Raw genomic sequence first — 13346 nt, forward strand, 5'->3', positions numbered from 1 at the left:
CTCAATCTTATTTGTCTTTCTCCTTGTGTGGGGACCACACTACTGCCGCATATTCCAATCTGGGGCGGATCATGGCCACTATAAATTTTTTCATCATTTCCTCATCCATGTATGGAATGCCACTCGTATGTTAGTCAAGAGATTGTACGTCTCTCTAACTATCTTGTTAATATGTTTTTCCGGTGACAAACTATCCTGGACCAGCACTCCCAGATATTTCTCTTCTCTCACTTTTTTATTGGTTCATTACCCATCATATAATTCAGTGATGGCCTGTTGATACACTTACCCATTTCCAATATCTTACATTTTTTTGCATTAAATTTCATTTCCCACATCTGGCTCCAACCTTGGATCGTATTCAGGTCTTCCTGCAGCATTTTACAGTCTTCCTCGACTTCTACTCTCCTCAAGATCTTTGCATCATCAGCAAACAGACTTGCATAACTGTTTACTCCATCTACCATATCATTTACATAAATCAGGAACATTACTGGCGCTAACACCGAGCCCTGTGGGACTCCACTTGTTACTTCCCTCCATCCAGACATCTTGTCCTTTATTACTGTCCTCATTTGTCTGTTTCTCAAGAAATCACACATCCATTCCAGGACGTTTCCCTTCAATCCTCCTATGTGTTCCAATTTCCACATTAGTCGGTTGTGGGGTACCTTGTCAAAGGCTATCTCCAGATCTAGATATACACAATCCACCCAGCTGTCTCTCTCCTGTAACACGTCAATCATTCTTGAGTAAAAGCTCAGCAAGTAACACATGACCTTCCACTTCTGAATCCAAACTGGCTCTCAGCCAATATGTTCGTCTCCTCCAGATATTTTATCCATCTGTCTTTCAGGATTCTCTCGCATAATTTTGTAATTACGCTGGTCAGGGACACTGGTCTATAATTCAGGGGTTCTTCCTTGTTTCCTCCCTTATAAATTGGTAGCACACTGGCCCTCTTCCATTCACGAGGCACTTTCCCTTCTTCAAGAGAACACACAATTAAATTGTGAATCTTATCTGCCAGTTGTTCTCTGCATTCTTTCAGTACCCAGGTAGAGATTCCATCCGGTCCTGGGGCTTTCCTAACATCTTGAGTTTCCAGTAATTTATACACTTCCTGCACTTCCACTTTTATGTCTTTTGTCAGTACATTTCTAGTCACACCCTCCCCCTCTACAAAGTCCCTTTCTTTAGTGAAAACCGATTGGAAACATTTGTTTATTATTTCAGCTTGCATTGCCATGTCTTTATAAACCTCTCCTTCTACTTTCAGTTGGGAGATTCCTTCCTTTTGTTTCAATTTGCCATTAACAGATCTATAAAACAATTTGAGTTCTTCCCTACATTTGTCAATTATATCTTTTTCAAAGTTTCTCTCTTCCTCTCTGCATATTCTTGTATATTCATTTCTAGTTCTTTTATATTCTTCCTTTGATATATTATTACCTTTCTTTCTCCATTTGTTCTATACCATGTCCCTTTCTTTTTTTGCTATCATGCACCTTCTGTTAAACCAATCCTTTTTCCTGTTTTCTTTCCCACTTACCCTTGGAACATGTTTCTCCACTCCTGAATTATAGATATCTAGAAAGATATCCCACTTCCTCTGTGTCTCTCTTGTTTCTCTGAATTTTCTCCAATCCATATATTCGAAAAATTTCCTCAATCCTGTAAAGTTTGCTTTCCCATAGTTGTACCTTCCCTGTCTATAAAACTCATCTCTTGGCACCATGTTCCCTTTTATCATCTTAAACTCAATGACCACATGATCACTTTTTCCTATAGGACACTGATATTTTAAATTTTCAACTACATCAGGATCTTTAGTTTGTAGTAAACCTAATCTTGCTGGCGTGTCGTCTCCTCTGAGTCTAGTCTCCTCTTTGACCCATTGGGTCATTACATTACTCACTGCAATATTTAACAATATACTGTAGTGCCCCATGAATCTTCACTGCTTCCTGAGTCCCATTCCTCCCAGTTCACCTCTTTACAGCTGAAATCCCCCATCATAATTATGTTATTGCTTTTGTCAATCATCACTCTCATCTTAAATGTCGGGACCAACTGCCTAGCCCCGGGCTCCTACGCTCCTCATGGGGCAATGTAGGATTGGATGATGGATGGATGGATTTTCTCAATCACTTTCTTGAGATAGATAACCATATCTGACAACATCTCCTGATATTCATCGTCCTTCCGTGCCCTTGTCTTAGGGGGAACGTATACCACTGCGATCTCTCTCTTGCCATTCTCTCTGGTTTCTAGTTTCATATTTATCGCTTCGGCCTTACCCTTTCCCAGTTCCACATTTTCCACACTGATGTTGTTCTTCACTGCTATCATCACTCTTCCTCCCGTTTTTTCTTTTCTTTCTCTTCTCTACAATTTGTATATGCCATCTCCCATATGGATGTCAATATCCTCTCTTAACTTGGTCTCTATAAAGCACATGATATCTGGTTTGTGAATCCTCACGTAATCGTTGATTTCTAACCTTGCCGATATTAAACCATCAACATTAGAATACAGTAATCACTCTAATATCCGGACGCCCAATATCCGAACATCCCCACTATCCGGACATAAGAATGTTTCATACTGTACTTTTTTCCATACTAAACTTACCTCATTTCACTCTTTAATGTCCTTTATTGGTGTGAATAGGGTGTTAGGAGCTATGCATGTGCAGTAGGAAGGTGTTTTTCTGAGTTAGGCTAGGTTAGGGTCCATAAGTACCAGTCCAGGAGCCAGTCACCAGAATGTTTATTATTGTATGAACCTACTTCTAAACCCTCATTTTATGTTTCTTTTGCATTTATTTAAGTCATTTATGTGCCTTATTGGTGTGATTTGGGTCTTAAATAGGTGCTATGCATGTCCAGAGGGAGTTGTATAGGTGTTTCTCTGGGTTAGGGTCCATAAGTACAAGTCCATAAGCTGGGTCCCAATATCTGGACAGAACCAATATCCGGACCTACCTATGGCTCTATTACGTCGGATATTGGAGTGATTACTGTATGCCACTTTCCAACCATTCATCCCAGTTCACCTCTTTACAGTTAAAGTCACCCACCAAAATTATATTATTGCTTTTCTCAATTACTTTTTGCAAACAGCTAGCCATGTCTGACAACATCTCATGGTATTCGTCATCCTTCCATGCTCTCGTCTTTGGGGGAACATACACTACCGCCATATCTCTCTTAACATTCTCTCCAGTTTCTAATTTCATATATATCACTTCAGCCCTGCCTTCTCCCATTTCCACAGTATCTACATTAATATTGTTCTTCACTGCTATCATCACTCCTCCTCCCTTTTTTTCTTTTCTGTCTTTTCTCCACAGTTTGTATTTACCATCTCCCAAATGAACATCAATATCTTCTCTTAATTTGGTCTCTACAAAGCATATGACATCAGGTTCATGTTCTCTCAAGAAATCGTTAATTTCAATCCTTGTCGATATGAAACCATCAACATTAGTATATATCACCTTCAAATTATTTTTGACATTTTTAATACCCTCTTCTCTCCTACTCTCTGTCCATACCACTTCCTCAACTTCTGATCTTTCACAGCCATTCCCCTTAGTTTCCTTCACTTGTGTGTGTGTGTGTGTGTGTGTGTGTGTGTGTGTGTGTGTGTGTGTGTGTGTGCACACCATAATTTCAGCCATGTTGAATTATCATTTGTTTTAGCAAAATCCTGCAAATGACAATGTTTTGTTTATTCTCTTTGAAGTGAGTGTTCTTCTGCATGGTATGAAAGTGTAACCCTGGGAGAGGATGGCCTGGGACAATAAGCAACCCTCTGTTATCCTGCGGACCCAGTGTAGACCAAACACACAGTACCATATACATATGCCAATAAATGTATCTTTAGTATTGTGTGTGTCTCCCTCAAGTACCAAACTAATTCACCCCATTGAAACAATACTTTGATTTAATGCTAGATCAATTCAAAGCAAGTTCCTTTAAAACCCATTTCATGTTAAATCAATGTTCTATTGTATTAAATGCCTTCCTAAGCTGCTTTATTGTAGTTGCCTGAGGGTTTACTGCCATAGGTATAGGTGAGTCAACCTCACGGCTGAGGAAGAGGGCTGGCTTCCAGGATTTTCCTGCAAACCCCCCCCCCCTTCTTTTTTCCTGTGTTTATTGGTCCTGGTAAGGGTTTATCTTTCTGTACAAAATGTATTCAGTGCAATCAGTCCTGCATAAATTGAGGGCCCTCTATATGGAGGGGGGGGGGGTGGAATGCTAAGGAGTAAGGTTCTCATTCTTGCTGTTTTTGTTTGGCCCCTGGCTCATGTACAGGTGAACATGGTGGACTGCAAGATGAAGGTGCCCATTTCTTGCAGTCCACCATCCTTCTTTTTGGAAACAAGAGGGGAGCTGACAGAAAATTATATAATCAGGCAATGGAGCTGCATGATTATTAACCCCTTAACCGCGGGGCATCACTTTCGTGACGCTTGGGAGCAAGGGATCATACCGCGGGGCGTCGCTTTTGTGATTCTGTGTTATTTTGAATTCACCCGGGCTTCCAAGTGGAGGTTTGTATCATCTATCAGTACTGCCAATGTCCAACACTAGTCAGCACTCCTAATCTCATCTGTACTCCCATCCATTGTTGACAATTTAGCCATTTCTCCCCGTTCTTGACTCCCCTCCCTACCCCCCCTCCATTACCCTATCCTCTCGGCTGCCCGGCCGTGCTACGCTAAGTAAATCTTCCCTGGAATTTTTCACTGATTTCATCCATTGAAATAAGCCCTATGTCCTATTCTTATACCAAATACTATATACAAGAAAGAAATAAGGTAAGTGAGTGTCATACACCTGGAATTGGCTAATTATCACCTGACAACACCTCACGTGCACTCGTTCGCTAATTTTCGCTGTTTTTTTCCCCTTGAAATATGCCATATTATCTATTTTCGTAATAAATATACATGTAAGGAGGGAAGGGAGAAGCCTAAGTGATATTTACATTCACCTGGAACTACCTAATTTATAATGTATTGTCTAGATTTCCTGCCAATCATTTCAGTGCTAGACATAGCTGTTTCAAGAGCTAACATTGGTAGCTCTGAATATCCCCTAAGTAGGCCTCCACCCCGGCCCTCCGTCATCAGTTTACTCTCATCTTCCGAAGTGAGGGTACGTATGTTTCTTCTTGCTGACTTCAAGGACTTTTTCACCCCCATGCAAAGGGCCCTGTGACCTTTACCCCCTACTAACCTCGTGTGGAAAGAGGTAAAGGGCTGACAATTGATAAAAGAGTGACTACGATCTTTCTATTGAGTAAAACAGTGCAAGTGGAATTGTAAATAATGTGTAAATAATGTGTAAACAGCAAGTGAAAGTAATGAATGTAAATATACGTGAACAATGGAAAATAGTTTTATAAGTTACTTCAAGTGACAGTGCATAACACAGTGTAAATAAAATAGAAATGTAAATAACGTAAATAAAATAGAGAACGTAAACAGAAATGTAAATGAGTAGTATTATAAGAATACGAGTATATACCCTAGGAGTAATGAAAGTGAAAGTTTCACTCTAGCATGTCTGAATGCTATGAGTTATGAGAGTGAAGATGAAAGTGACATTCACTCTCAATGCTAGTAAACAGGACGAGAAAGTGAATGCTACGTATTTTACTGAAAGAAATTGAATCCCTACAGTGACAATAAACTAATACTACTGAAGGAAACTTATGGATAAAGACTGTAGATATATATAAGTGTTATATAGTAATAGAAATATAAGGTGTGAGGGGTTTTATGAATAATAAATGACAGAGTACCAAGAGCGAACTAGTGCCAGTGCGACGATCAGACGCGTTCGTAATTTCCATTGCTTTCACAGTGTTTTTTTTTTTGAGTATGGATCCCAAACTACTTGAAAATTGTAGAATAGTGTTTATAGTGTTTGTATCTGGCTGTGGTAATCATATTACGGGTTGTCGGGAAGTGTAAAGTGGAGACTTCATTACCCTACTTCAGAGGTCTCCACAAGTCCTACGGTAACCGACGAAGGCTCAACAATCATTCCAGGAGAAAGCTGAAGGTATGTGCCATAAGCATATGTAATTCTATTATTCTAGGACTAATAACTGATTTTTGGCAAATATTTTTTGAGAGTCTGTCGGAGCCCAAATAACCCCGCGGGACACGCAAGTCATTGGTAAACAAGCCCGCGGTGTAGGGGTTAAAGGGCCATGTATCAATCTCCAGCAACAAGGGGCGATGTTTAATCAAGAAACAAAGAAACAAAAGCAAAAATCTGAGCTACCAAACAGCATGCCCTGTTTCCCACCAGCCATTCATCATCATCCTGATCCTTTTTCCCCTTGAAGATGGGTTGAGGTGGGATTCAGAAACAAAGAAAGAAAAGTTCATAAGTGAAGAACTGCTACAACATATCAAGTTAAATGGGCCACACAATTACACATGTGCCAGAATCCTGTCTCCACTTTACAAGCCTAGTATTGTCAAAAATCATAAGTTTTCATAAGAATGTCCTTAACTCCTAATATTCAGGCACAGTGGATGGAATACATTCTCTCACTTTTTTGTCTTTAAGCAGGGTACCTCACCTGCTTCAGTGCAATGGCCACAGCAGCGATGGCATGGTTGTGAGGGCCGCCCTGCAAGCCAGGGAACAGGGCAAAGTTAATGCGCTCTTCAAGGTCGTACATTATTGGCTTCCCGGTTTTCTTGTCCTGAGACTTCACGCCACGACGGAAAAATATTATGCCTGACCTGCAGGTAGGGGTGGAAAAAAAAAGATACAACTGAGTTGAAAATATAGTTGTGGGCGATGCAAGAATGAAAGTCAGAGGTACAGTACATGTATGCATAGCAGACACTGCTGGAAACAATTAAAAATGGGGTGAGGGGGACTACTCAGTGTGTTGTACCTCATACTGTACTATAATGCTTCACATGATGCCAAGAATATTTTTATTTAAACAGCAGTTCAGTTGATGATTATTCTTATGGATGCCAGGTCAGTTTATTCACTACACCAATCAAGTTCACCAACTTCAGCTTGGTAAGTGGTACTCTAATTCATTTTCTTCCTAAAACATAATGACATATTTTCAAAGCATCTGACTCTAGGAGCAAGTTAGGGAGCTCACTGGTAAGGTCTGATAGTCCACTTATTTGCAGGACCAATTTACAGTAGCCTATCAACTGTATGGAAAAGGTTGCAATATTCTGAAATCATGTTTTTAAACACACAGCAGACTTACACTGAAGACTGCCTGTATGTACCTGAACACCACTATTCTCCATATTATGTTCATTATCAAGTAAGGAATTACTGACCTGGGCCCTCTAAGCGTCTTGTGTGTGGTGGATGTGACGACATGGCAGTGATCAAAGGGTGAGGGGATGAGGCCAGCAGCCACCAGACCAGAAATGTGAGCCATGTCAGCTAGCAGCACTGCATTCACCTCATCACAGATCTGACAACACACCAAACATCTTCATTTGTGCATTAGAACAAATCTCTCCTAAGCTTAATAAGAGTATTTGGAGACAGCTAGAATAAAACCAGACATACCATTCTGATAAGGTTAAATCAATGACTGATGTGCACACCATATAATGAACAACTTTTCGGTACTGGTCACTTTGGCCTTACTGCAGTCAATTATTTAAAAAGGTAAATTCACCAATGAATACAGTTACACTGATCCATTCGTTATCGTGCATATATGGCATGTGTGATGGAACTGCGTGATAACAAATACACAGAACCTATAGGATTAATCCTAACTGGTACCAGACGCCCAAAAATCAAGCCCAAATTATCCCTTTTATGACAATTTAGACCCACTAAATACATTTTTTTTTTAAATAACAGAACAGAAGAAGGAAAAACAAATGAATAAAAATATAATCCAAACACCAGATTACTGGTGCTCTCCATTCGGAAGAAATCTGTAACAGTTGGGCTTGAACAGCTGCAGGTTGAAGTCTGGGGGAAAACAAATCTGGGAAAGCGAGTTACAAAGAGATGTAGTTCAGAGAAGAAAGGAATTCTGATAGGTGAAGTTCTGCAATATGGCCGTGTGACATTCCAATCATGAGCGCTACCAGATGCCAGCGTAGCACGAGGGAAGGCATGGAGAGGTGGCGCAATGGACGCAACTTCGTCTGAGCATTTGCCATAAAAGTATCTGCAAAATAATGCAAGGGAGGCAACATTCCTTCTTACTTATAGGGGAGGTAGTTAATTTGTAATAGCAGGGTTATTAATAATTCCAACAGCTTTGTTCTGAATTTTGTCTAGCTATTTTAGTGCAACCTCTCCACATCCATTCCACAAGGATGAGCAATACTCTAGCTGAGTGCGCACATGACTCTTATAAATTACAGCTAATTGCTTGGCAGTGAAAAAGCTGTGAACTCTGTACAATAATCCAAGTTTCTTTGAGGCGGTTTTAGGAAGTGATCTGACATAAGAGGTCCAGCTAAGGGCATTCTTAAATGAAACACCAAGAATTTCAATACTTTTGACATAGGAACATTAGTAGCATTGAAGGTAAAATAGGAATCTGGCAATATCAGTCTATTAGTAAACTGTATGTATTTGGTTTTACTAGCATTAAATTAGACAAGGTTACTTTTGTCTCCATTCAGTGATCTTAAATAAGACTTGATTTACAGTGATGCCTGCACTTGAGCTGAGAGTCAGAGATATTAAACATTGTGGATGTGTGTTTGAGTGTGAATGAACTGTGAAGTGCTGAGTCATCTCATTTGAATGGATGGGATTGTGGGTGACAGATAAGAGATCATTAATATGAATTAGGAATTGGGTTGGTGCCAGAACTGATCCTTGTGGCACGCCAGAATTAACTGAGTGGAAATTGGAATATACATCATCTACTTTTATTTTTCTGTCGCTGAGATATGAGGAAAGCAGAGGAACAAAAGACATTAGTCCACAGCAATGGAGTTTGGATAGCAGGGAACAATGCCACACTCTGCCAAAAGCTTTAGAAATATTAAGGGCTACTGCATGAGTTTCTGTTGGTAAACTGAATGATGGATGGTTTAAGTCAGGAGATTGAGTATATCAATGGTGGAGCTTTTGTGGCGAAAACCACATTGTCTATCACTAATTAAGCTGTTGGATTCAAGGTGTTTAACTATATGTTTATTAATTACAGTTTCAAATACTTTACCAAGAGAAGACGTGATAGCTATTGGTCTGTAATCAGAGGAGTCAGAGGAACTTCCTTTCATTGGAGTTGGGTGGATATTGGCTTCTTTCCATGAATTTGGAAATGAAGAAGTACGTATGCATTATCTGAATAATTTAGCTAGAACAGAAGCAAGTTCTGGGGATCACTTTTTCAATTGGAGAAATTCCATCTCGGCATGGAGCTTTGATGGTTGCTAAATTGTCAAGGATGGATTTTATGTATCTAGTCTGTATCTTAAGTGGAACAATTTCAGGAGAGTCAAGTTCTAGTGCAGGGATGTTCTAATATGGACAGTTATTTAAGTACAGTAAAACAATTAACTCTAAGCCTTGGCCACCCCGTTTGGGATACATGGCGTCTGGCAATGAACGAATGAATGAAAAATTCCTCAATCATCTGACGTACTAAAGGCAATGGCATGTCCGAGTAGTGGCAATATCCGACTAATGAACAATATCCTCCTACTATACTCAAGCCCTACCTAAACCCAACCTCCAACCTATACCTAACCTAATTGTACAGTACCTCTGCTTACTTTGGAAGTTTTCCAGTCATTCAAGCATATTTAGACATCAAAACACACATAGGAATATCCAAAGCAATGTTAAACACCAAGAAAACCATGAAAAATAAAAACACTGAAAACCAAACAACTCCTTAGCTATACACTACTGTATGTATAGTATCCCTCCTAATTCTGGCTGTGTTTTCAGGTCAATCTGCCATATTTAGACATCAAAACATATATACGAATATCCAGAGTAATGCTAAACACCAAGAAAACCATTAAAAAAAAAAAAAAAATGGAAACCAAAAAAACACCCTACCTATACATTACTATGTACTATACCCTTCTTAATTTTGGCACTATTTTCAGGTCAATCTGCCATATTTAAACACCAAAACAAACATAAGAATATCCAAAGTAGTGCTAAAACCAAAAAAGCCATGAAACAAAGCAATGAAAACCAAAAACCACCCTACCTATACACTACTGTATGTACAGTACCCCTCCTAATTTTGGAACAGTTTTCAGGTCAATCTACCATATTCAGACATCAAAACACATATTGGATTATCCATATTAATGCTAAACACCAAGGAAACAGTGCATAAACAATAAACATCCACAAAAATCCTCATGACAGTTGGAAAATCAGTTGACACCAGAGACAACTGCTCCTGGGCCACAGAAAAAATGCCACAGCTAAATATGTCACAGGAAATTGGTAAATTGGTATAAATGGTATACCATCATCTTCTCTGGTGTTTATACTGTAAGCTAATTAAAACACAGAAAAACTGATGATTAAAAGTACAGAAATGCAGTGAAAATAAATTGCCTTCATATAAATTTCCACCATCCTTGTGCAAAATTTTGCCAGCACTTTCCAAGAGTTAAGCACATGTCTAGATGCAGGATTTCATGTGCTTTCTCATGGTCACTTTGGAATTTCGATACAACCAACCAATAGTATCTGAGTAAATTGAAAAAAAAATTTTAAACTCATGAGTCAGTGCTATCAGCGCAACAGAGAGGAGGATCTGAGGGAGTGAAGGGGGAGCCAGGAGAGTATGAAGGAGGGATGGGAGGCTGGAGGGGAGAATCGAGGCTGTAGGCGGGATTTTTACCCTTCTGTCACGAAGCAGATGGGTGCATTTACCGCACATTTACTCGTGGTGTGTGGTCTGTTAGATGGGTGGTAGCCATTTGAAAACAAAACTCCCAGTGACCAGGCAACTTTGGATGTTCGGTAGAGAAGCAGACCGCAGCCGTCACCGAACATGTACTCATGGCTTGTGGTCTGTGTTTGATGTGTGGTGGCAGTTGGGAAAGACTTAGCCAGGTGGCTGCGTGACTTTGGATATTTGGTGGGGATGCGTACAGATACTTTGACACCACTTGTGGGTTACAGTCATATTACTTGGGTGCTGGAGGCTTGCCGAGAGTGATCGGACCAGCGCACAACTTTGACCATTCAGTACAGGGGCAGACGGATGTTTTAGCTCTGATTGTGGGTTTCGCCCTAATTCCCACTCACGGCTTGAGCCCACCGGCCACGATACTGAATGTTTGAACATGATGGCTGGCCAGATGAAGTTCTCAGGGACTTTTATATTCTGAGAGTAGCAAGTAAATTTGGATAGTGGATTAATGGAGCAAAGCGTATTGAACAGGTCCGGATACTGCACATCTGCATAAATGAGGGGTTGCTGTACCAGTAACACACATAAGCATTGTTAGGTTAATAGGAAGTGATGAAAAGAGCACACTAGGGAAGAAACACATACAGAAGTCATGACTTAACACAAAGGGAAGCAAGTATCTTACAATAACACAAGTATTTAATTTCTCCCTTTATTATTTGAAAACAAAATAATACTGTATCACTCATCTGTGTGAGGGAAACTGCGTGAGTAAGTTTTGATAATGGATTTCCAGATGGCTGTGTTTGTTTACAACTTGTGTGTTGTGCTTTTGTTGCTCGCTGATAGGGTTCCTTGACCAAAGCTAACCCATATCACTCATGTTTGATACCTGCCTTGGCCTACCTCACCTTACTGTTGTGCTGATTGTCATTGTGTCTACAAGCATTATTTTTTCTCATTCCTCATTTCATTCAAGAAATGTGAGTACGCAGTTCCACACTAACTTTAACTACAGCCTAAGCACCCTGAGAATACTAAGAACACAACAGAAACATTAATTCACAAGGAAAAATTAAATTACTAGGCAATGTGGCATGTGGTGTAGGAATTTAATGCAAATGAGAGTGACATTGGGACAGTTAGATAAAATGATTCAGGTATGTTTACAATGTGGACAGTCTCTACGTTGGAATGAAAAAAAAAAAAAATAAAAAATAAAATAAAAAAAATAATCATAAGGGCACAGTAAAATTCATGCTTTCACATTTAGTGCAACAAGTGTGAAAAAGGTTTTGCAACCATTTTTTTTCATGAACTGGTGGACTCAGGGACAAAAAATTTGGCTCTTCCAGTATGTGAAAAGTTGACATGTTTATGTAACAAGTTAGGTAAGAAAACTGAATTTAGTTCTCATGAATTACGCTATCATACAACTCATACCAATTGGCTGACTTGTTTATTACTCAGGATTACTGCACTCAAACTTCCCACAAAAGTTAGGGTATATGCGGTCACTTCAAGCAGACGATTTCACTGTACTTTTTCATTTATTGTTCATGATTAATGATACTTTCAAAAACAATTTCATGCTTATTTTTTCCTTTCTTTTTTTCTTTTTTACTATATGCGCCAAAAGTAATTCTTGGCAAAATATGCATGATGTTGGGTGGCAATTATTAACAATTATTGGAAACTTATTAATGGTTGGTACTGGGGGCTCTCAAGGTTACGCTTTGTGGCAATCCTAGGTGGTTATAATTACAGGGGGTCTTGGAGGGGAAAAACCTCTTGGTTGGGTTAGGTTTGGATGCACTGACAGGTCCAGTCGGCGCGTTCCTAGGTAGAGTCATCATGCTGCAACAGGCATCTATGGCAGAAATATTGATAATACCATATCATTATACAACATAAGGAAAACATGGGGCTCCCTGGATCTAAATCATTATTTTACATGTACACTTGACCCTCGATTTCCCGTACCCCTATTTCCTGGTTTTCGCATTTCCCGGACACAGTCTGAGGCAGGACAATATTATCAAATGATGGACAAATGCCTGTATAAGTCCGGGATTTTCACAAAAGTCCGGCCATTATTCTCTCATATAAAACTATAAACAGTCTCCTGGACAACACAGTATAATTTTAGCAAGGTTTTCATTCGATAAAGGCCATTTGTAACATACACAAGAAGATATTACCATACATGAAATGCATCTTGGCCACCAACCTGCTTCACCCCACCAGTTCTAACTTATGGCAATATCCCATTTGCCTCTTACCTTTTTAAAATGCCACTGTAAATAGTTTACTGCATAACACAGTAAAATTTAAGGAAGGCTTGGACACAGTAAAATTCATAAGTACAGTACCCTCGTGTCCAACACGGTAATATTGTCATGCACGGGTCCCGTGTTGGACCAAAAACACGTTGGACAAACAACAGAGCTTATTGGGAAAAA

The 13346-nt window shown here is 39.6% G+C and overlaps 1 protein-coding gene across 1 annotated transcript in view; it reads right to left on the reverse strand.

Moving 5' to 3' along the window:
• LOC145406828 (serine hydroxymethyltransferase, mitochondrial-like) overlaps positions 1-13346 on the reverse strand; it is a 149001-nt gene that overhangs the window by 40978 nt on the left and 94677 nt on the right. The window contains exons 6-7 of the mRNA XM_080277928.1: positions 7349-7488; positions 6613-6778 (exon numbers count right to left, since the gene is read on the reverse strand). Coding sequence (XP_080134054.1) covers positions 6613-6778; positions 7349-7488 — 306 coding nt within the window. The remainder of the gene's footprint in view (positions 1-6612; positions 6779-7348; positions 7489-13346) is intronic.

The sequence above is a fragment of the Coenobita brevimanus genome, chromosome 71, assembly GCF_032717465.1.
Source record: "Coenobita brevimanus isolate Jiangsu-jjx chromosome 71, ASM3271746v2, whole genome shotgun sequence".
NCBI classification, from domain to species: Eukaryota; Metazoa; Arthropoda; class Malacostraca; order Decapoda; family Coenobitidae; genus Coenobita; species Coenobita brevimanus.